General features: G+C 29.8%; 1 protein-coding gene across 1 annotated transcript; it reads left to right on the top strand.

Moving 5' to 3' along the window:
* The first annotated feature begins 1,727 nt into the window (after positions 1–1,727).
* On the top strand, positions 1,728–26,254 carry LOC107438410 (myosin regulatory light polypeptide 9). Its single transcript, XM_087165343.1, has 7 exons — positions 1,728–1,912; positions 15,175–15,276; positions 15,429–15,504; positions 17,334–17,435; positions 18,881–18,959; positions 22,366–22,414; positions 25,839–26,254. The coding sequence occupies exons 1-7, from the start codon at positions 1,910–1,912 to the stop codon at positions 25,938–25,940; spliced, it is 513 nt and encodes a 170-aa protein (XP_087021469.1). The 5' UTR covers positions 1,728–1,909; the 3' UTR covers positions 25,941–26,254.
* Positions 26,255–26,354: the final 100 nt, after the last annotated feature.

Consider the following 26,354-nt stretch of genomic DNA (forward strand, 5'->3'; position numbering starts at 1 on the left):
AAAGTTGAAGAAGTGAACACTCTTTTTTTTCTCAATTCTGTCTCATAAAAATAATTAGAATATTTACACATTATTTTTATCGAGTTAACTGTTTAACAAAATTTATAATGATATCTTCATTTTCAAAATTATAGAAACCAAATAGTTAGAACTAATTAAACTGAATAAACAATATATATTTGTTTTTAAAATTGAAAAAATAAACACTCTTTTCCCTCAATTCTTTTCCCTGAAAATAATCAAAACATTTACTCATAATACTTATCAAATTAACTATTTTAAAAAATTTAAAATGATATTTTTATTCGCAGTGTTATAGAAACCAAATAATTAGCACTCACTAAACAGAATAAATAATATATATATCTGTTTTTAAAGTAAAATAAACCCCTTTTCAATTATTTTTCATAAAAATAATCAGAATATTTACACATCATTCACATCGAATCAACTATTTTTCAAAATTTATAATGATATCTGCATTTTCAACATTATAGAAACTAAATAATTAGCACTAAAACGGTATAAACGATATATGCATGTTCTTAAATTTGAAAAAGTAAACTCTCTTTTTTCCTCAATTATTTTCCATAAAAATAATCCGGACATTTACATATAATATTCATCAAATTAACGATTTTACAAAATTTTAAACTATTTTACAAAATGATATCCTTATTCGCAGTATTGTAGAGACTAAGTAATTAGCATTTAGCAATATATACCTGTTTTCAATTTTAAAGATGTAAACACTCTTTTTTTTCTCAATTTTTTTTCATAAAAATAATCAGAATACTTAGACATTCTTATAAAATTAACTATTTTACAAAGTTTATAATGACATCTTTATTTGCAAAATTATAGAAACCAAATAATTGGAACTAATACAACCTAAACAAAATAAACAAAATTGTTTATTCAATTTAATTAGTTCTAACTATTTGGTACCTGTTTTTAAAGTAAATAAAATAAACACTCTTTTTTCCTCAATTCTTTTCCATGAAAATAATCAGAACATTTACACATAATTCTTATCGAATTAGCTATTTTACGAAAGTTAAAATATCTGTATTTGCAGCATTATAGAAACCAAATAATTAACCCTCATTAAACTGAATAAACAATATATACCTGTTTCTAAAGAAAAATAAACACTTTTTATCTCTCAATTCTTTTTCATGAAAATAATTAAAACATTTACACATCATTCTTATCGAATTGAATATTTGACAAAATTTATAATAATATTTGTATTTTCAGTCTTACAGGAACTAAATAATTAGCACTAACTTAACTACATAAGCAATATATACCTGTTTATAAAGTTGAAGTAAACACTGTTTTTTCCTCAATTCTTTTTCATAAAATTAATCAGAACATTTGCACATAATTCATGTATAATCAAATATTTTACGAAATTTATATTGACATCCTGTTTTGCTGTATTATGGAAACAAAATAATAAGTACTCATTAAACTGAATAAACAATATGTACCTGTTTTTTAAAGTTGAAGTAAACACTCTTTTTTCCATAAAAATAATCCGACTTAAAGAACCTGCTTTAAAAACTTTTAAGAAACCTGTGGATGTGGGATGAGTAAGAAGAAGAAATTCATAAGAAATGACCAAGATGTGTTTGGATTTTCTTTCGAAAGCCATATTTGGCTTCAGAATCATATGCAGACGAATGTTTTCCTTTGCTATTTATTTTTGTATTTTACAGAAGTGGGGTGTTAGGAAAAATATGGGATTAGGAAATGAACACAAACGTGTGCGACTCAGCTTGACTCTTTTACTTCTTCTGACTGAAAATTCATTTCGAGGTCTAGAAAGGTTCTTTTGGACTCTGTGCCTTCCTCAACATAGAGACTCCAAGTTTAACAACTTCAATTCAGAAACTGTAACATCATGGTAAGTTGAAATTTTCTATTGGAATTTTAATCGAATATTATAATCGCAATATTTTTCATAATTGAGTTCTATGTTCAACAACATCAATTCAGACACTTTAAAATTATGGTAAAATGAAAATTTCGTTTCGGATTATATTTATTGGAATTTGATTTTTAAAAAAACTTTTCATGAGTTTAAAGCTTTAGGTTTTAAAAAATTTCGTATGCGTATTTTAATGAAACTTTTGTTATTTAAAATTTTATTTTACTTTTAAGTTAGTGTTTTGTCTCTTGTTTACTTAGTTGTTAATAACACGGGGTAGGAAATTTTTTTTGTTTTCTATTGCATAAGATTTTTGAACGTATTTTTATTTCCGCGTCACTAATTTCAAATCTTCTTTCTGTTTCAACCGACAAACACAGTCTTTATGAAATTCAATTATATATTCCCAGCCAGGATATTTTAAAATTCACTCGGATGAATAATACTACGTGTCCACTTCTCTGCTACATAGGAAGTGGTAGGAAAAAGGAGATAATACATTTTAGTTTATGATGCGATAAGTAAAGGCCATATGTTATTAGTCATAATTTTTTTTTCAAGGAGACAATTTTATATGTCTGCATATAAAGATATAAGTTTTTTTTATAAGCTTGTTCAAACAAAAAATAAACTAAGCTAAAGATATCATTTTGAAAAAAGCCTGCAGCTTTCTGAAAAAACTATTTTTAGATTTAAAGTTCTCACACCTGAATTAAGTAAGATCAAGTATATATAAAAATGCAACAAAAAATGTCCCAGGAATGTTGTTTTTTAATTAAAAAAAATATAAATTACACTATTTACTATTTAAATTATTTTAATCTGCATAAACTAGTTGGTTTAATAATTATTCTTTATTCAAATTCTTACAATTATGCATTTTTTTAATTATAAGTTTTTTATTAACATGTGTCGTGATTAAATGAAATAAAAAAAGTAAATAGTTTAAAAATTATTATTTTTTATCTTCACTCTCCAAAAAAATAAACTTTTATTGAAAATGCCTAACGCATCATCACATAAAATTGTCTATACATCTATACATAATAATAAACGCGGCTGTGTGTGTGTGTGTGTGTCTGTAATCACAATATATCGCCCCAGAAGCATCGCCCAGGCACGAAACTCGGCACATAATTGTGTTTTGACATAATGAAGAAGTATTTTTTTTTCTTTTTCAAAAATTTGGATTAGTTTCTTAGTTATCAGTCATTTTGTAAGAAAATCTATGCTTTTTCGTCTTCAAAGAGCCATATTCAAGAAACTATTAAAAAATGCATATACTTTTCTCCACTCTTATAAATGTATGCTAATGCGAACCTTACAATTGAAATATTAATTTTCGACAACTTAAACCAATGATATAAGAAGGAATTAGTAATTTAATTGTAAGATTCGCATTAGTTTACATTTATCAAAGTGGATAAAACTTTAACTTTTGTACTAAAAATGTGGCAACATATTAGATACGTAAATAGAACGCTACGCTTTGATATATTTATCGCTGTTCATAATTGTTATAATAAGTTTTTCTTCTTCTTTCCACGCTCTTTTTTTTTTTTTTCTTAAGCGAAGACGATAAGGTAAATGTATACTTGAGGATGCCCCTTGGCGAAATTGGTGACTTATGTTTGGCGCTATTCCTGCTTGCGCGAAACACCGTGGTAACAGAAATAACGGCCAAAACATAATGATATTTCAAAAAACATTGGAAAATTTCAACAAAACATCGGATAAAGCTTGCAATGAACCCAATATAAGCAAAATTAATAAATCCAATAAAAAGGATTTTGAATCGAAGCAAAGATTAATGGAGTAGGTGCAGAAAGAAAAGGAAAAAAAAAAAACTCACTTCTTCATTAAGCTTGAATATACTCAGATTTAGGTGCACAGAATTATCTAATAACAGTTAGATACTGTCTAAATTTATCGTGAATAGAATCTGTGTACCTCCATCGTCACATAAATTCGGCGAAATATGAATCGAAAATGGCGTTTGTGGTACCGATCTGGTGATGACATTTTTTTATAAAGTCCCTTTTTACGACTGCCCACATACCTTCGATCTTATTGACCAGAAGTAAAAGTAACCTTACCAGCCGGTATCTAACGAAGAACTAATGGACCTCTGAAATTACGCATACCGTTGAACATTAATAACGCTAAAATCTAAACCGTTGAGAATCACGATTGTGTTTCAACATCGCCCAGCTTGGCGATCAACCGCGATCACAACTTGGCGAGAATCAAGGGGCACCCTCAAATATAGTCTACCCGACGTTAATTTTTGTAGCGATATAGAAATAGAAATTGATACCATAAAAAAATTATAGAAAAATAGATACCATAAAAAATTAATTCGTTTTCGTGTTCTTTTAATGTATTTAAAGCAACTTTTGTATGCTTTTACAATTTCTGAGGCCTTTTTTTAAGAAGAAAAAAACAAGTCTCCACCTGATAGTTATATTATAGGTTAGGTTACCATAGCAAAGTTACATCTTCAAACATCCTCAAGAGCTATAACACATCTGCAGCAGAACTGGATATGAAGACAAAATTGCAGGACAGAAACACTTTAATTGTCCACTAATCTTCAGATTTCCTGCTATGTTTTAAAAAACTTTATTTGTGGAAACCTTTAGCGTGGCGGACAGCTGGCCGCCTTAGGCGGCTAGTTATAAATAAAATTGCGAGGTACTCAGTATCATCCATAGACTTAGGTGAGCCTCTGCAAGATTAATTAGCACGCCCTATCTTAGACATTCCATAAAAAATGTAAAATTATAATATGAAACCAAAACACTGTGGTGAAGAGATATTCGGATATTAATAATCAGTAATTTTATTTTAATTTTTAAAAAAATGAAAATAGTAATGGTGATGAAAAGGTAGAATTAAGTTACTAAATGAAAATACTGAATATACTTACCATATTGAATGATCTTTTTTTTTAGTAATAGGAAAGCAATATCTTATAATCATAATATTCAAAGCTTAGTTAAAGGTTATTAGTACTCACCAAGTGAGCTAAAAATATTTATAAACAAAAATTACTGTTTTAAGTGTTATTTTTATGGCGAGTGCGCCCTTAAACCTCATGCCTCCCCCGAACGTGTCATTTACACAACTGAAAGAATTTTTTTGGATATGCAAATGTATAGCCGTCTATGTTTTCAATTTCCTGGGGATTATTTCCGTCGTAGAAGTGAAATATCACAACTACGTTGATCGCAGCATTTTTTTTTTCTTTCGAATTCATCAGTTTCTTAAACCCTTCGCCAAATGATTATTACTATACATATGGATGCTTTATGAAGTTATTAAAATATTATCAACAAATTACGAATAAATATGAACGAAAGAAATTTTCTATCCTGTTAAATTTAAAAATAATCCGAAGATTTTTCAGTATATGCAGAAGCTGCGACTATTGCGTGCTTTTGCCCAAAGATTTTATTTTTATATTTGAAGTGGTAGCGAGAAACTCGTGTTTTTTTCATTAAATGTGATTTAATTCACATTAGACGTGTTTTTGAATTATAATAATAATTATAAATGACTTTGTACACCACTACTTATAAATAATTACAACAAATATATATAAAAGCATAATAATCTTTACGATAGTCAAAATCAACCTCGTCAAAATATCATTATATATTTTTGAGTAAGCTACCGCTTGGAAGATCCATTATCGGAAAGAATGAAATTTGTCTTATTAAGACTCGCAGTGTTCGAAAAAATTAAAAAGTGGTATCCAATTTATCTTCAAAGCTGACTGTGTATTTTAAATGCAGCTTCTGCATTATTTTAAAATTAACGAACAGTCCAATTTTAAAATTAAGTATAATATTTTAAATAGTTGAGATATGCCGTTAGTTGAGATATCACTTTCCATGTAAAAAATTAACGAAACATTGCCTAGTTCTCCATAACCACTTTTTTATTTTTGATGAACCGAAGCGACCACTATATTAAGAAGCACCAATCATAGGAATTTTTTTCAAAACGATTAAGACTGAATTAATTTTTTATTCTTGTAATTTAAATTATTCGTTAAAAATTCATGTTCATATTATGATCTAAATTTTGTTATCAGGCCCTATAGGTCTTGTAACATCTGTCAATTTATATTACGGAATATACTGTGTACCATTGGATTATGTACCATTGGATCTTCATAATTATTTCAATATTTAAATTTTTGAGGTATTGCATTTTCGCATTTAGTTTTTCCATTATGGGGCCTCGGTTCACAGTCAGTTTTTGGTTTAACCACTGACAACAGAAATCCAACAGTGTGTTAGTAGACAGTGTGTCCCCTGATGAAGTGCTGTTTTTGCTAGTATACATATTTTTAAAATTTCGTTTTGCTTATTTTTGGTTACTAACTTTTTATTTAAATTGTTTACATAAGACAAATATGTTTTCAGCTGCTCATAGCACTTTTCCATTCTGACTTATTATTTATATTAAAATTTTTATATTAAAAGTATATAAAAATTTGTTTTTATATTAAATTTTTTTAATCAATTTCATACTTTAATGACAACATACTTCAGTTATATCATCTGTAAACAGCACATCTTTACATGTGTACATTTACATCCATGCGTGCAACCCAGGGTCACTCTCGGGGTTGCTTCATCATTTTCAGGCCTCTTTTGTTCATCACAATCTATTTGTTTTCTTGTACTGATGGGATATGTACACATTTTTCGTGACCTGAGACCCGGATGCCCCTGTGGGGGTGGGTAATATGTGTGCTCTTAAAATCTGTGAAATGGAATGTCCTGTGGTCAGTCGCTGAGCAGTGCCGTGTGTACAGGGACTTGGAGAAAATTTCTTTTCCCTTAAGATCTAAGTCTAAATTTATCTTAATTGAGGAAGTGGCCTCACGAATGAGTGGTGCTGTCATTTCTTCTTGAGTTTCTGAGCCAAGACGTACTCTTGCAATGCTCTCTTGTCAAACGAAAGACGCACTTCCTGAATTAATTCGCAAAAAACCAATAGTTGGTGAACTTGACTTGATCAAGTTTCATTAGAAACAACCACTTCTAGTGATATAAAATATCGGGAACTATGGCTAATGGTTCCGTAGTCAAATCCCTGGCATTTCTATAAATAAATAAATAAATAAAAGAGTCTTTTGAAGGTTGGTCAGGGACATAAAAAAGATGTTAAGTATTTTTTTTTTTGTAACATTTTAATTTGTTGACCCGGAAACCGTTAGTCATTTTACTTGTCAAAAAAAAAAAAGGAATCCAAAGTAAGACTTGAAGCTTGCTCTAAAAATTGTGTAATGTAATATTCTGTAGTTAATTCTGTAGTAATTTATTCTGCAGAAATTTATGAAAAAAATTAAATGGAACGAAAGATAAATTATGAGAGGGTAATTTCAAGTTTAATTTTTGTAGCAATTTTCATAATATTTGGTATAATATAATATATTGTAATAATATATTGTAGCAATTTTTATATTGTAATAATATATTGTAGCATAATATATTGTGGCAATTTTCATAATATTAACAATTTTGGTCACACTTTTTTTTGAAAGGTCACTTCAAAAAAAAGTGTGACCAAAATTGTAAACAAGTCAACTTTAATAAGTTAAAAATTTTCTACTGTCATTCGAGTAAGACACAAATAATTATATCTGAAAAAAATGGAACGTTTAAACAAATTGAAAGCATTTTATAACTCTAGTATTAGTAAAAAATTTCTATCTTTCTGTCCATTTGCTCCAAAGATTCTATTGGAAGTTTCAACTAAATTACTACATATCTAAAATCTATAATTTATTTAAAAATATTCGATAATTTAAAAAATACTGATAAAGATCTATAGTTAATTCAAAAAACATTTTATTGTTTATCGATATTTTTTTGCATAAATCGACCTTGAATAATCCAAATAAAACTTTTTACTGTAAAAACATAATGTCATTATCAATCTGCTCACAATATTATTTTTTTATTATCTCGTATTCGAGAGATACAAAACCTTTGCATAAAAAATAAACACTCGGAAAAGATACACAAACACGACAAAGATAAAGTTTTAAGTTCAGTCGATTGTTTGGGTTTTTACTTGTTATAAATATTTGCACCTGATGGCATTCAATTTTTTTATCGTAAATAGAGATGTTAAGGAAAAAAGAATCATTGAAGTTCTTTTTTTGTGTAGTTAAACAATGAGAAACGTAAGATTAAACGCAGATTATTATTAGTTCTTCTCATTGTTTGCAGAGATAATCGAATATACATATACAAGTGGTTCATCCAAAAAAAAATGAAAGAAAGAAGAATTAATAAATACTACAACTTTCCCCGCTTTGTAATAAAATATTTCCTAGTGGTAAAGAAATTTAAGTAAATTTTCAGTTTAGTATTTTAGATTTTAAGTCGCTTCTTCACTACTGTACATATTAAAATTTTAAAAATATCAAATTAAATACAACTTTATAGCAGTTATCATGTGGTGACACTTTTAAAGTGTTAGCATGATTACCCTTACTCTACAAGTTTTACTATTCAATTTGCTACCAATTTATTAAAATGTTTGCAGAAAGCATGGAAGTTGACAGCTTTGCATGCATTTGAAAACATTTTATTTTAACATAACTATATTATTACAGTTAATATCATTTTATTTATTTCTATTCTTCCATTATAAATATTTACTATTATATTTAGAAGAAGGTTTTAGTCTTAACCCCTTGGGAACGGGTGGTTCAGAAAAGCATTCGTACAAAATCAGAATCAAGTTGTAATTAAATAAAAAGCGGTAATTTAAATGTAATCGTTGCTAATTTGACAGACTTACTTTGCTTTTACTTTAATTATTGTTAGTTTAATCATATATATAATCAATGTTAATTCAAAGTATAACTAAATAGTTTTATTTTGAACAAAGTAATGGTGAATTAAGTAAAGCAAACAATTAACTCTGTTCACAAATAAACTGCTAAAGAAATACTTTGATTACCAGTTTTATCTTTTTACCCTGATTGATACGGTTTTGTACTGGCACGTATTTGTGACAGTCGGCGCGAAAGGGTTAAAGATAAAAATCAAGTATGTTTGAGTTATAAAGTTTCCAATTCGAATAATATAAATTGCAATGCTTCGTATTCTTGCTCAGAATTATTTCGACTATCAACACGAAAAAGAATATAACAACAAAGTAATAAAATACTAACACTAGAAACATCATGCACTAACCGTATTTGTAGTAGTGTTTTGGATTGATATTATTTTTCGTCGATTTTTTCATTGTATCGATAGTTTTTTTTTCCTAAAACATTGCCGATATAAACCTGCATAGCATGCGCGTGGAACAAAAACATTTATTCCAGTCTGCAAGCAGACATTTTTTCGTAAGTAGAAAGAAATCATGCTAAATGGGATTTTATCATCGGATATGAAAAGATTTGGATTCGTACCATACATTATTTTTATAAAAGTATCGATTAAAAGATGTCCGTTGCCTTCGACTACAGCTTTCTCATAATCTAATATATTTTTTGCATAACTCTTTTCTTCATTTTTTTAAACTAGTTTTCGAACTTATGCATTATTGGAATGTTTAAGAGTATTTATTCTCGGCTCAGTAAAAAACATGTGACATTGTGCTAACAATTACAGCATTCGAAAGTTTTGATATTTCACGTTAGACGATTTTTAAAGAGATTTTCCATGAAGGAGAAAAAAAACTGCAGAAAAACTAAATGCAATTATCATGGTAAAAAACAGCCAAAAGAATAAATAATAACATTCCTTTCAAGGAATCGTCTGGAAATTTTAAAAAAATCTATAGATGCAATGAAAACCTTAACTAGAAATACTGTCAATCCATTGCGTGCATTGTTTTTGATGTTTTTATTTTATTAAATTCTGATTATGTTGATTTTTTTATGTTCATAGTGCAGAAATGATTCTACACGCTTAAACAAAGCATTAAAATTTGTATTATTTGAACTGGAAAGTAAAAATGAAAGCTTTTTATCTCAGATATACTTGATTTTACACTTACGAGTAAAACTTCATTCTAAAGTTATTTGCAAACATTTGTATTGAAGAAATAGAAGCAAATAAAATAGAATCAACTGCTTATGTTAAAATGAAATTATTTTCAAAGGAATTTTGTTATAACACTGTTGTGAAAAAACATTTGTGAGAATCTTGTAGATATAGTTTATTTGTGTCTCTCCGCCCTATTTAAGGGTAGATACATACACAAAACATACATTTAAAATACTTAAATCTCTAAAAGTTACATCAACAGCGAGTATAAAAATCAGAATATCTAAAATAATGATCAATACAATTCTATTAAACAAGTGTAAACCAATTAAAATAGTAAAGTAGTAAAAGGGTCAAAGAACAAAATCACCCGAAAACCAATAAATGTTAAAACTTTACAGAAGCATGTAAAACAGTGATAAAATATTAGAAGTTAAAATTCGATCTTGTAGACATGTAAAATTTGCGAGAAAGCAGATGTTTGATCTTGATAATAAATAATTCTAACTTACATTATTTAGAAAATTGGCCTTATTGTTTGCAAAGTATTTTTTGGAAATTTCGATAATTTTTTTTTAATAAGACTGACAAAAAAGCTGTTTCTGCCTACTTTGCGCATTTTATAGTAAGAAATCTCTGTTTTTGTAAACTGAAAAAATTATATCTTTAATTGCTAAAAATTTAATTATTTATTGTTAGTGTCTCAAGTTCAATTATAATATTTTGTTGACAATGAAAATGAGTTTGCTTTTAAAATTTTACAAGTTTCTGAACAAACTGGCAAAAAGTATTATAATTTAAATTTAAGTGTTTCATAATTAGCATAGTTTTATCACGAAATAAAACTGGTATACAGCTTTTAATGTTTTTACCGAGCTACAGCTTCACTTCAAAGTTTATTATTTGCTTCTTCCTATCTCTTCCTAAGTTGCTTTAATTGAAGGTATTCAATCGTTGGCATATAGTCAATTCTTCCTGATTTTCGTGAAGATTTTATTATTATATTTAAACAAATATTACATATAACTAATTATTATAGTTAACGAAACTTTTTTCCTTCTTTTTCATTTTTGAAGTATAAATTTGAATTAAAATTATTTAATCACCACTACAGAAAAATGAATAGAAAAAGTTGACGACGTAAGCATATTTTTCATAGTTTAATATTTACCCATTAATACCCAGTCTCGAAAATGCTGGATATGTGAAAAACACCCATAGGAAAAAATGGTTGTATTTATTAGTATGTGTAGTACTTAAACTATGTTTTCTTTTTCAATTCTTCTTTTTATAAAGTGTATTTATAGTGATTTTAACCCCTTAACGCACAGATTTTTTGAAAAAAACCGGCCAAAAAAAAACAATAATTTTTTTTATGTAAAAAAACAAACTTTAGAACATTGTCTTTTCTTTTGGTGGACAATTTTGATATACTGCGCTTTTGTTCCATGGAAAAAGACTACATTAAGAAATGCCAACTGCTCCGGACACGCCAAAATAATTTTAAAAAAACGGTAAATAACTGCAAAGTAAATTTTACAAGTATTTGACTATTTTTGCTTGCTTTTTAAACGGTATAGCATCACATAAGTAGGGGCGAGGGGGTCACATGTGAACAAATTTTTTTATTTCTTCATTTTTCAAAAAATATCATAAATTTTTCATAGTAAAGAAGTCCATATGTTTAAATAGTCTTTTCTTTGTCTTATGGAATTTTTTGAGATTTTTCTATAAAATATTTCTTTACTTTATGATATTTTAGAAAAATGACTTCAATTGTTCACATGTGCCCCTATTGGGGGCACATGTGAACATGCCTGGGGCACATATGAACAAGATTAAAAACACAAAGCAATCTTCATGTTTCAAGGAAAAAAAATCTTTAATATAACAGATATAGATACGCATTATACTGAAGGGGTTGTAACTTACTATGTGAATTTAAATTGTACAACAGTACTGTTAATAAGAAAATAATTTTTCAGCTGAGCAATAATTTTTCCGTTGTTGGGTTTTTCGCAACTTCATGTTCCACGGGAGTTGTAATGGGCCTTTTTCTTTCTTCTCTAATACTCTTTCATGCTTTTTTTTCTTTTTTTGTATGTTTTCATTTGTAGCTTTAGCAATTCTGTTTTCTCAGGTGTATCAGTTAATATGCGTGATACGCGATCAAACATTTAATAAAAAAAAATTTTAAAGGAAAAAATAAATAATAATAATTTTAAATGCATACATATTTTTCAAACTTATAATATCATGAGGATAATAATCTTAGTACTATGTAGGGGTACATGTGAACTATTCACATCTGCCCCAGATGTTTTGTTCACAAGTGCCCCATCATCCTTCTTAAACCTAACTTGAAAAATAAAGAATTTTCAATTGAGTAAAAAAAAAAGAATGATTGTCATAAATTTACCTGAATGCTCATATAATGGTCTGCAATAGTTAATTTTAGTTTATTAGTTGATTTATACTATGCTTTCGCTTGAAGAAGCGAGTGATTATAATATATACAACACCAGCTGATACAAAGAAATTGTCAGAATAGAACAACAAAATGTCTCATTGTTCTGAAAGTTTTTCAGAGAGGTAGGACTAGTACTGCCATCAATTGAAAATTTTTCGAGATTTTTTATTTCAAACCATATTGGTAAAACATACCATGTTCACATGTGCCCCCCTCTCCCCTACTATTAAGTGGTGAATTATATAAACCTACAAATTATTTTGAAATAGTGGTGGATAAAAATCTACTAAATTGAATTTATTAAACCAAGAATCACAATTGATAAACTACCACTTTAAAATATATATTTGTTGTCCGTAGCAAGTTGGCATCTCTGTATATTTTATTCTTGAATAAATAAGTGTCATAGCTTACAATCCTATGCAAATGATAAATATCGATATAAAGATTTTTTTCTTAGCTTTCACATTGTTATTTTCAATTCTCGATTATACGCGAGTGCGAAAAATTGTAGCAGCATAAAATACAACACCGCTCGAATTATCTCGAGTGTGCATAGTTTGTCTTGTTTAGCGCGCTTCAATTAATTCGAGTGCGTTTAGGGGTTCACCACCATTTCAAATAAATTAATTATAAATAATAATATCAAGAATATTAACCTTCTTATGGCTAGTTTCTAGCCTATGAGCTTCGTCCTCTGCTGATTTCATCGATCTCATCTTAAAAGGTCATCTAATTTGATTGTGATTTAAGCCTCTACTCAATTTAGGTGTCCAAATCCATATGAAACCGAATAAATTTTTCAAGCTATGTCGAATAATAACAGCGATGCCAACTTGCTCCGGATTGCTCAAAATATTTCAAAAAACGATAAAGAGCTACAAACTAGATTTTTGATTGCAATAAATTAGATTGTTGGTTAATTTTGCAATTTTTTCGAAGAGCTCAAAATGGCATAGCTGCGACAAAGTTGCCTATCACATAATACTTTGAATTATTTAGATGTAGGGGCGAATAAACACTCAATAAATAGAATCTACTAAACAAATAATTATACATTAAAAGACAACCACTCGCAAACACTTAAGCTAGTTGGCAAGTCTGAAATAAAACCATTTCTGCTTTCTATTGTATTTTGATTATATATTTTCTACCACTTAGAAAATTCATCCTTGGGGAAAAGTAAGAGTTTGCAGGTATGTAACAAGTTGATCAGCATTTCGTGAAAACTAAAACTGGTAGTTCAAGTTTCTAAAAAAATCATTCGTAATTTGCTTGCTCATTGCTTTATCTTTCCAATACAGAAACATTTTCAATTACGAGTCATAATTATATGATTGTGGACTAACCACATAAACTAAAAATTTTGTATCATTTATTTAAATAACTGCAAAAAAAAAAGTTTGAGTCCACTAAAAACGAACTGCCCATTTAAGCTGTTCACTCTAATCATTCGAAATAATATTAGTTGAATTAGTTCGGACAAGACTTCTAAAACCGATCACTACAACCGAGTCTTCACCATATCCCAGATTCATTATAGAGGGGTTAGACTGTTTTCATTGACATACTTAAAAAATCACCTTTTGAAATTTTTTTCAAACAAATTCCTTGTTGCACTATATAGCCAATATAGGACCGTTTTTCCTCAACTGTCGTTTTTAAGCAACCTTTGCGTGTGTTTTAGAATGTATTTAGTTGAGTTCACCATCTCCTTCGGTTACAATTCGGTAGTTGTATGTTTAGAAACTACCGCTTATCAGACACCTTTCATCTACTATTAATAATGTAGACATCTTTAATTAATAACAAGCATGTTTGTCAAGGTTATCCAATGGCTACGGGATGCTAAATTTTAAAAGACATTTGTGCCAATCATGATATATTAGCCCTTTGGATTCAAGGGCTAATTCTCACCGCCAATTATCAAATAACTTTTACTCTGAATGTTATTATGTTAATTTCTTTGTGCTTGGTAACCACTTTATTTAGTGGGCTCAGAGTAGTACGTATGCAAACATTGAGTTTTATCTTGTAAACCTTTTTCAGTGGTTGAGTCTATTTCTTTAAGCGTCGAAAGAGCTTCGAGCGGAAAAAGTTAATCGTACGGATATCTTTAATTAATTTACTTATAAAATGTTGAGTGTTTGGTAGGCAGAAAATTAAAGTGATAACTATAAAAAAAAAATCTTAGTTTCTTCTAAAAAAATCTTCTAAATGCTATAATGTAATCTTAAAAAAATTCCTGTTAACTAGTTTGCTTCCGATACTAAACTATTACAAACCTCGTAGGAGCTTCTTGGAGAAACAGGAGTCGTCAAAGTAAAGCATTCCCACAACAGCCCATTAAGGGCCAGGAAAGACAAGAAGGTTAGGTCACCAACAGCGCAAGCACAAGTTGGAATTTTTTTTTAAGAACCAATGAAATAGAGAAAAAAATAGTTGTTTCATGTTACTTGAATCCATCAACAAAAAAATATATATAATGAAAGAAGACTTAGATAAGAAGAAAGAAGAAGGATGTAAAAGAAAAACTTGAAATTGCTCGTAGTTTTTTTCTGAAGCTACATGTCTACTTATTTCTGTAACTTTGAGGAAACTTAGCTACTTTTTTTTCTCCAGATCATGGTAAACCTGGTTTAAACTTCTATCCATTACAACTTTTTTTGAAAGTCACCAATTTTTGAATGAATGTAATATTACATCGAAATGTGTAATTTATTAGAAATGTTTCATTACAGTCAAAAAAGGCGAAGAGTGATTCCCAAAAAAAGACTGCAAGACGAGCAACATCCAATGTCTTTGCTATGTTCGAACAAAATCAAATAGCCGAGTTCAAAGAGGTAATGGAGTCTTTAAGTTAATCACCTAATTCTCTTAACATTAATTTGAAACTAACATTTATTATATATGTATATATGTATTTAATTATAAAAATTATGCTTTTAAATTTAATATTCCAAAAAAAATCATTATTTTTAAACTTAAATTTCAGGCTTTCCAGATGATTGATTCCAATAAAGATGGTCTTATTGACAAAAATGATCTGAGAGCAACGTTTGACTCCTTAGGTATGTTATGTTAGGTAAATTATGCTCAATTAGTTTAGACATGCCTTCTAGCTACTGCAAAACCTCCGTAGGTTCAGAAAACATTTATCCTAGAAGTAGAATTGAACAATAGGAATGGCACTCACGCTAAAAACTGTAACAAATGGTTACTAATAAAAAGAATGAAAATCTATTAAAAAAATAAAAATTAGGGACTAGCAGATTGCCAAACTACTACGCTTTTTGAAAAAAATGTTTTATGAGAGTTCTAGACAATTAAAAACTAAAGCTTTTAAAAGCTTTACCCCAAAAGATTGTGCGCTCAATTTAGGCTTATAAACTTTTGTCAAATGGAAAGACAGATAGCACAATGCAGAGATGGACAGCACAAAAGTACTTCCAGGGTAGTAGCAGGATTCGAACTCACTACCTCTACGCTTTGCACAGCGCTTGGAGGGTGATACCGCTCGACCAGGGAGCTGGTGCCAAGTAGCGGTTCATATAAACTTTTGGATCATTTACGTGTAATGGTGTAGAAAAGAACTTCTAATCCAATTTACAAAATAAAGAATCATACAGTAGAATATAAACTTAGCTACAACTAGTGGAAAATTTCTCAAAAAGCGTAAAAAGTTGACAGTCTAATATGAACAGGAAAATCCGCGGTGGCTAAGGGAATAGAACGTTCACCTCCCAATGAGAAGACGAAATTTCGAATCCCAACTGCAGCTAGTTGATACGAGTTCTGCTCCCGGCTCTCACCGACCACTGAGCTGAAGTGAAATATCCTCAGGGGTAGACGGATAATGTATTCGAATCCCCTAGCCTAGCTGTTGTGAAAATTGATAGTCGTAAACTTAGAATTGGACCAACTATTTAATGCCGAACTCTTAACTCTAAAAAAAATAATAATAAAAGTATCAAAAGTTCCTTTCTATTTGTCTACGACTTATGTGGTACAAAAATTTGTGGCAGGCAAGCCGTGTTTAGAAGCCTTTTTAAGAAGTTGACAAAATTAGCCAAAAATCTACCGATTTACAATGTAGAAATCTACCGTTTTTTAAATCCAAGTGGGGTTGTGGAATTATCATTATGAACAATTTAGAGATGGCTTTGACTCTAAAAAAATGATGAAAGTATCATAAGTTCCATTCTATTTGTCTTCTGTAGCTTATATGATAAGCCCTTTTGTTGCAGGTAAGCCGTGTTGAGCGCCTTAAAAAGTTGGCACAATTAACCAAAAATCTGCAGACTGTAGTTAGAAGAAATCTCCCGTTTTTTAAATTCACGTAGAGTTGTGAGGATATGGACAATTTAGAGTAGGATTTGACTCTAAAAAAATAATAAAAGTATCATAAGTTCCATTATATGTCTTGGATGGTGGGAAAGAATTTCAAACGACTATCGAATTAAAGACGCGCCATAACTATTAGTTTAAGCCACAGCCAATAATTAACCTCAGACTATATTTATTGGTTGCAGTCAATAGTTGATTTGTTGATGCAGAGCGTTCTTCCAGCTATAGTTTGTCGATGTAAAGAACTCCCCTAGCCATTCGTCTGGAGAGGAGTCGGTGACTATGGTTACGAGGTTCAACTATTTCAAGTTGGGTCATTATTTAAGACAGGTTTTGACTCAGGTCGACGAGGAAGGGGTATCGGGGAAGAAGGAATCTCCTCTCTTTGAAATGTGCCATTTCTTGTTTCCATAGCAGCAGACCGCCTTAGACTTCGTAGCGAGGGGATTTCTTTCGATAGGCAAACTATACCTTCGTTAGCAATGTTCTATGCCCAAAAGCGTTTTTGTATCTCTGTTTATTATGATGCATAATCTATATCATTTTGATGCAGGAAGAATCGTGAGTGAAACTGACCTCAACAACATGATTGCCGAAGCTCCCGGACCAATTAACTTCACAATGTTCCTCACCATTTTCGGCGAAAGGATATCCGGTAAGCAGAAAATATTTAATTCTCAAAACACCTTCTTAATATTTTATTGCGATACGTGAAGTAAAACTGACTCTGAAATGGTCCGATGTTTTTCAATATTTTTTTTCCTTACTTCGTAAAAATTGATCAACTTTCTGGCAAACCGTTTTTTTTCACCTAAATTTACTTTCTGAAAATGAAAAAGTGTTTGCGCATTTATTTATTTACTTATTTATTATTGTTATTGAAAAATCCCGAGTCATATCCACAAAGCAACTTATCAGAATAATAGATTTCATCGGCAGAGGCATACACATAAAAGAAACATAAGTATACCTTAAGTTAGACATTGCCAAAGCTATCACAATCAAACTTTCTTAAGTAAAAATAATTCTTAATCCACTTACGTTCGCTATATCGAGTTCTATCGCTATGCAGTTCAATCGAAAAAATAACGATACCTGATCTGAATAAAAACATATTGTTTTAAACAAAACACCTTGATATAAATACAGACACCAATATTTACAAATCAGAGCAATAACTTCTTGAAGAAAAAGCTATTTTTATGTCTGTTTATCTTCAGAATATTTTGAAAAATGTTTCAAGACTGACTGAGCCACTTTTAAAATTAAAGACTTCAAATATGACTTCATGATTACGAAAGATAGAATAGATTAAATTATTCATTTGCAAATCTGCATGTAACTCAAAGAAAAAGAAAAAAAAGAAAAGAATTTTTAGACATTTTTAATTTAGAGCAAATTACGATTTGGAAAATTTTCTTCGGATCCTAAATATTTAAAGTTGAGAAATATTGCTAATAAACGAAATGTTGAAATTGTAAAAAAAAGAAAAGAAAAATGGATGAAGCTGATTCTGTGTCACAAAATATCAATCTAAGCAATGTGAGAAAAAAAAATCACGATAAAATGTTGAAAAAAAAGAAGATATTTTCCATTACGATATTTTCTGTTTTAAAATGAAGCGATGAAAAAAAAAAAAAAAAATAGATGTTTCATGAATTTAAAAGTTCAAACTTCAACAAGAGATGGCGCCACGTAGTCCGTTTTTTGACAATTGAGCTGAGTGTGGAATATTGATTCCACCACCTCATTTCTTTGTCCCGGTCAATTCTTGTAGCTCTTTATTTTGGTGTTTTCTTTTTTTCTTATCAGCTGTATCAAATTATATATTTTTTATTCCATTTCAGGAACGGATCAATGTTTAATTGATTTCACGTTTCCTAACTATTAAATATTTAGTTATTAAATAATTAAATTCGAATTCAGTTTTGCAATTCGATCTGAAATAGATAGTTTGTACTTTTTTTTATCAATGACTCTGAATCATTCTTTCTTCTCATTTTTTTACTTCTTTTTTTCTCGCGCCTCTTTATTTCGGTGTTTTTCTTTTTTTTTTCTCATTTAGCTGTATCAAATTATATTTATTTTATTCCTTTTCAGGGACGGATCAAGAGGAAGTCATTAAAAAGGCTTTCAATACTTTCGACCCTGATGGTGCTGGGAAGATATGCGAAAAGAAGTAAGAAACACAAAAAGAGTTTTTCATCTTCTTTATTTCTTTGATGTTGAGTCACTCTTTCGATCCACGTGGTTTTTCTAACACGCCAGACGCAAACAATCATTCAGGAATGAAGTGTACAATTTGTTCTGGGATTTTAGAACCTGTCGTTCGAGGTCAATTTCCCCTGTTGTCCCTATAGTCGTTCGTTCAACCGAAAGATATGATGATTCAGTAAATTCGAGAAATAAAATCTATTTCTTTGAAACACAAAAGTCTTTTATTTGATCAATTTCATTCCTTAGAAACTTTTTTGTTAGCTAAGCTTCATTAGAACGATGAGGCACTCTTAAAGTATGATTAAACAATTTTTGTCCAAGTAAGAAGTTAGTCATTTGTCTTTATTCTTTTAGACATTTTATATAAGCTTAAGCAATAAATGTTTTAATTCACATAACGGATGTACAGCTCAACTGTTTAGTTTTATAGTGACCAGCGAGAAAAACAACGGAGCTCGCCGCAGCATATTGTTAACCGATTACAAAATGTTTAACTTTAAGAATTTGCAACAATACTTCTATAAAATTATTATTCGATAAGAAATGTTTTAAATTTGACGCGCAAGCAATAATTTGACGCGCATCAAATCAAAGAACTTAAAAATGAAGATAATATCTAAATTATATTTCCTTTGTCTTTTAGACATTTAGTGTCGCATGTTGGGCATTTTATTCAGATGTACGGCTTAATAAAGCACAGTTCTTTTAACTTTATAGTTTTCAGCGCAAAAGACTATAAAAGTTATGGTAACACATTGTTAACCAAATAAAAAGTGTAAAACATCATGAATTTTTAAAATTAATTGTAGGTTTTAATTAATATTTTATAAAAGTTTAATTAATCAAAGTGATAAAAGCTGTGTAAATTAGATTGGAAATATGTGAATGGAACTAAATAATTTAGAATAAAAGCAAAAGTAATATCGTATTTTGAATGAATTTGTCTCATGAATAAAAATCCAAGTGAATGAAAATCCATATTTTTTGTCATTTACTTTAAGTCAAGGCAAGGAAGTTTTATTTAATTCAACAAAATTTAATTTAATTCAACGTTTCATTTAATTTAACCCAAAATGGCAGTGAATAGATTTTATTTGAAATATAAATAGTACTTCATTATTTTAAAATGTTTCTGGAAAAATAATCATTAAAAAAAACTAATAATTAGAAAGAAAAAAAATCATAATGTTTATTACAGAAGCAGACTCCGCTGTTCCCGATTGTGAAAACTAAGTTTTATAAAAGATTAAAAAGTGTTAGTCGATTTACATTAAACTAACGAAAGTATTAATTTACTTTAAAACTATCATAATATTTAAATTTTAGATCTCATTCTAATTTAAAAATAACCTTTTACTGACATCGTACTTAACAAGGATAATTAGACAAATAGATGGATACACAAAAATGTCACAATTCTTATACCACTTACTTATTTTTAAAAGTATTTTTAAAAAGATGCTGTAACCACTATTAACAATGCTACTCATTCAGAGATGCCAACTTGCTAAGCTTTGTAAAAACAATTTTTTAGTGGTAAAGAAATTTAAATTATTTCAAGTTTAATATTTTTCATTTTAAGTAGTTTTTCCATCACTACATATTGAAAATTCTATCTGTCTTATGAAATGCAACTTTGTTACAGTTTTATCGTGGTGCCACTTTTAAAGAGCAAGCGTAATTAATCCCTATTCTACAAGTTGTACCATTCAATTCACTACCAATTTATTAAAACGTTTGCAGAAAGCAGTTGGCATCCCTGTTCATTTTGAATAAAGAGTAAAATTTCGGCAGTTAAGTAGCCGAAACCATTCAATTTTTAAATGGATAAAAAATTTCCATACATTTTTTTGAAGGAAAAAGACCGAAAAAGTCTACAAACAAAAACATACATTTTCAAGCTAATGCTAATAAAGAAACGAAGAATTATTTTTACGAGCAAACAATGATTCAAAATAAATCCAATGGATTTTAATAAATCATTTCCTTTTAAAGTTGTTTACTAAAAGAATTCTTCATTTACAATTATAGTTAAATTTGCATAATTTATAGAAAAGCTAGTATGATTTCTATATAATGATGCGAAAGCGTTTTAAGGAATTTCTATTTTTATCTTATCACTTTCCTTTACGTTTCAAAAAATGAAGTCATAATTGCATCTCAATTTTCATTTTTGTGATTTCATTGAGTATTCATAGTACAGATAAGAAAGTTTGATTAATCTAAATATAATATCTGAATAGTGGCATAATCTTTGTGTCATAGTTGATAAAGTTATTTTCGTTAGGAATTTCCCTGTACGTGAAGTGCTTTCGCTTCTTAAAAATAGTAAAAGTTGTTTACTTTAGAAATGATCGTCGAATGATAAAATAGACGAGTTATAGTTTTATTGGAGTTGTGAGTGCATCAAATGAACGGTGAAATATGTGTCATTATTGTTACATAATAACAAGAATTATCTCTCAAAATAACTTTTTAGTGCGTCAGTATGGGGATGATCTGATTTTATATAGTTTTATGTAGTTTGATGAAGGATTTTTACAAATGGAAATAAATTTAATTTCATGTATTTATTTGGTACTAAGAAAATCAAGAAGATTCCTTGCGGAAAGGTTTTATGATTGAAAAATTAAATAATGTGCAGTGTTTTAGCGATAATTTTTTCTCTCTTTTTACCGAAACGAAATTCACCATGAAGGCGGGTAGAATTTAAAATTAACAAAGATAATTTTTGATCAACAAATAACAAATCATCTGAAATTATCAAAGTGAGTTTTGCTTTGGTTTTCTTTTTTTAATTTTAGTGTAATCTCCGTAATTTTTCTAAATATTTCTGTTTACCTATTCATTTTTACTCTTGTTTTCTTAAAAACCTACTTACAGTTATTTATTAGCAAAACTTAAACACTGAAATGCTTCAAGCAATTTTATTTTATAACCGTCGTTGAACAGTCTACCCAATTTTAATTTTGCGGATCCAAGTAATTTGGAACACAATCCAGAAGACAAGGAAACTCCTGGATCAAGTATTGAGAGTAAATGTAATATTGTAGTAAATGTAACGAACTATTTTCGAGTGGTAAAAAATTATGTACGTACTGCATGTAAATTGAGTTTTAAACTGGACGAAAAAAAATTAAAAAAATTTTTTCAATTGAATTTATATAAAATCTATTTTGAATTATGTGACAGAAAGAAAAATAACTCACATAAAAAATAATTACATGCAGTCTTCATTTCAAATTTCACTAAATAAAAAAATTATATCATGTTTTAAAACAGATTTGGGTTTTATTAAGCGATATAACAGAAACATTTAACTATGAAACGTGAATGCTCCTCATTTACATTTATGTTTTGTCTTTCAGATTAAAGAAAGCTCTCATCACGTGGGGAGAGAAACTGACATCATCTGAGGTAGGAGTAGATTTATGTTTTATATATATGTTACCGTTAAAGTGTATAATTCAGTTACTCCTTAGAATAACTAGGTATTTTACGAAATAACTAGACAAGTCAGTTAAAGTATATAATGAATAAAAAATTTCATACTTTACCCAGTAAATTCTATGAAATAAATAAATATGAACAATTTCAAAGTTACTTTTACAAATTAATTGATCATAAAAAGCTGAATTTTCTTAAAAAATACAGTTTATTTCTTTTGCAACTGATTAATTGATAAATAATAAGGAAAAGCAACATAAGCTAAGATAAATGCACCATCTAAATTCTACGTTAACCCACTGGTGGTTAAGGAAATGGGCAAAATTGGGAGAATGTTTCTCCCCTATACACTGTTCCTCTATCCATTAACATGGAAAAACCGGTTTTGCTACGCAGAGTAGACTACAGGTAAATGCAACTTTTTACGTGCAGAAAGCAACGGTATGAAGCGTACTCTCACACACGTCATTGCAACGCAGCTGTAAGTGGTTCGTTCGAAACAGCCTAAAAGCGGCTAGAACCGGTTCAAAGAACTTTCGAGTGCCTTATTTTATACTTTAGCAATCGTTATTCTATAGAAAACCTGGTTAAATCGTAGAATTCAATAATTTTATATACTTTAACTGACTTTTGTTTAGTTATTTCATGAAATACCTAATTATTCTATGAAATAGCGCATTTCCCAATTTAACGGTAACATATATACGTATACTAATTTATATTGTAAAACACATTTATATTGTAAAGTGTCCTATTATTCAAGACCCGCGCTAAGCATTCGCCACATAATTGCAAATTCGGCGAAAAAAATTGTGTTTTGGCGAAAGTATTGGCGAATAATTTTTCTACACAAAAGAAAAATATATATTCCATATTCCCCTCGGTCTCAGGAAGTTAAAAAAGTCAAATTGAACTTTTTTTTAACCAATTCTTATTTACTTTACATTAGATACATCCCATAACGAATTAGAATAATTTTCTATACTTTAACTGACTTATCTAGTTTTTTCATGAAATACCTCATTATTCTAAGAAATAACTGTAATATCTATACATATATTAATTTATATTGTAAAACACAAGTAGTGTAAAGCTTCGTATTATGCAGGGCCCGCGCTAAGTATTCGCCGCATGCGATAAAATTGTAAATACGGTGGAAAAAATTGTGTTTTGGCGAATGATTTTTCTACCGAAAAGAAAAATATATGTTCCCCTCGATCTCAAAAAAAAAAAAAAAAAAAAAAATAGTTAAAGTAAATTTTTTTAAACAAATTCTGTATTTTTTATTCGATTACAGTAATTTCCATTCGATACGTCCCATAACGAATGAGAATTATATTAATTCCAAATAATGTAAGCAACAAATGAGTTTATATAAGCATGAGACAAATTACGGTAAAATACAGATCACCAGGTCCATTACCGAATCACGTGATATCGCGTGACGAAAATTTTTCCCTCTAATTTTTGTCATTAAAATAGATTAAGCAGTAGCAAGATCCATATTATCATCCAAATATTTTTTTTCTCCAGAAAATATGTTTTCCATGACAATAACGCATACAATAACGTGACGATGACATAACGTCGCTTCTGGTTTATCCTTATATTTACTGCTCTAGTCTAAGAAGTTATCAAAAATTTACCCTAACCTATTCCTATTTCTTTCCCTCAAAGATGATAAAACAACATCTACATTTTTCATACTCTCTCTCCCATTCATTGCTCATTTACTCCGCCCCTAACTACAAAATTACTCTTAATTTGAATTTGTATTTTATAAAATAATTCAATCTTTAATATATTTTTATTTTTATTTGAAGTTTACTATGGGTAAAAAATAAATCATAAAATTTTTTATAACCGTCGTAGAACAGTGGACCAAATTAAGGGTTTACGACAACCAATATTCAACTCAGCCTTGTAATTTCGAACCCAATCCAGAAGACAGGGGAACTCCTGGGCCAAGTATAGGAAGAAATTTTTCCATCGTGGAGTATTTTTCGATGGAACTAACCCGCATTTGCGTTATATAGTAAGGAAAACCACGAAAAAAAACCCAATGGTTTAGCCTTACGGTAAGGGGAATCTAGCCCATGATCCTCTAACCATGTTATTTCACGTCAGCACTGTGGTCGGTGTGAGCCGGGTGCGGAATTCGTATCAACCAGCCATAGCTAGGATTCGAACTCGGTTCATCTCACTGGGAAGCGAGTGCTCTATTCCCATAGACATCACGGCAATCATAAAAATTGTTAAGATTTGCTTTTGGCCAAGAATTTTGAAATTTGGCTAATACTTTTGATATTTGGCAAATAATTTGACAAATATCAGAATCACATCCTTAGCACAAGCCCTGATTATGTACTGTATTAACAAAAATAAATAATCAATAAACTTATGGTACAAATCAATCCATCTTAGCCTGAGCAGGTAGTTTAAATAAACTATAACTCTTATAGGGTCTTAATGGGATACCTGCAAGTGTCGCAGTGTGGGTATCTTGATCCTGATTGGTTATTGAAACGTGGCATTTGCTTACGTTAGCAACTGTTCTTTCCATTCTATTTCGAGTAAGTGGTGACCGTCAAGTACCAATTCTCTTAAATGATACATTCTATACTCTTACACAAAGATTCTTTCACTATATATTCCTTACTTAACACAAAGACAAGCATGAAGCTATGTAGAACATAAACTAATTATGCATCGAAGTTGCCAGGTACAGTAAACAAAAATATATCATGTCTACAATAAAATGCATAAGCAAGTAATAAATCTACGGCACTATATTTAATTAACATTCTAACTTATGTAGAGAAATTTAACTCAACTTTAACACGTCATTTTGCTTGTAAGCGATCAGTTGGCACTGACGTCATGGTCACATGTGTGAGCATCGTGGTCTTCTTCTTCTTGAAGTACAAGTAACCAATTGTTGAGCCATATAAGTAAAATAAATAAATAAAATTGATAAAAACTGAGTTAATAAATTGCGTTGTTGTTGCTGTTGTTAATTTACGTCGCACTAGAGCTGCACAATGGGCTTTTGGCGACGGTCTGGGAAACATCCCGGAGGATGATCCGAAGACATGCCATCGCAATTTTGATCCTCTGCGGAGGGGATGACACCCCCGCTTCGGTAGCCCGACGACCTGCGCGCGAAGTCGAGCACTTTACGGTAGCACAGTTTAACGAGGACCAATACCGCACACCCTCGGTCCCGACGAAGACTGATCCAAGTGGTCACCCACCCGCACACTGACCGCAGCCAGTGATGCTTGACTTCGGTGATCTGTTGGGAACCGTGTCTTAACGATCAGTCCACTGCGGGACATAAATTGCGTACATGTAATGTTGCTGTACACTGCATATCTCTTTAATATGTTTTCAGGTGGATGAAGCTTTCAAAGAGGCTCCCATTGACAGGGATGGAATGATCGACATAGGATCCTATGTAAAAGTCATCTGTGGTACAGCAGTAGAAGAAGAGTAGGCGATACGAAAAATTTAATTTCAAAATTTCGGCAACTCATATACTGATTCTAATTTATTTGTGTTATCAGATTCACATTCACAATACAATGACATACCAGGAATTTAAACGTCTAAATTTAAGAACATGAATGTTTTAGTTGATCAGAATCCAAATAAAACTGCACCAATGAAAATAGTTAAAAGGCAAACCAGCGTATGATGCCTGCCCAAACCAACAGTGATAACCTGACAATGCATTTCAGAGTAGCTTTGTATTAGAATACTGTACTTTTTATAATAGAAATAAAATAAAAATATGATACTCTTGTGTAACTTGAATGTACGCTTTATTTGATGTATGCCAACACCCCCTGGAAGAGAGAAAGCCTGCGCAAGGGTTAACTTCAACGAGAAATCCGATCGTTGTGACATC

Source organism: Parasteatoda tepidariorum, chromosome 6 (assembly GCF_982258835.1).
Source record: "Parasteatoda tepidariorum strain Cologne lab strain chromosome 6, Ptep-v5.0, whole genome shotgun sequence".
Lineage (NCBI taxonomy): Eukaryota > Metazoa > Arthropoda > Arachnida > Araneae > Theridiidae > Parasteatoda > Parasteatoda tepidariorum.

What these genes read in the sequence shown, in the direction of transcription:
- LOC107438410 (XM_087165343.1), top strand. An exon ending in TTTCGGCGAAAGGATATCCG is followed by an intron (nt 17,436 to 18,880) that starts GTAAGCAGAAAA and finishes ATTCCTTTTCAG; the next exon opens with GGACGGATCAAGAGGAAGTC. An exon ending in GGGAAGATATGCGAAAAGAA is followed by an intron (nt 18,960 to 22,365) that starts GTAAGAAACACA and finishes TTTGTCTTTCAG; the next exon opens with ATTAAAGAAAGCTCTCATCA.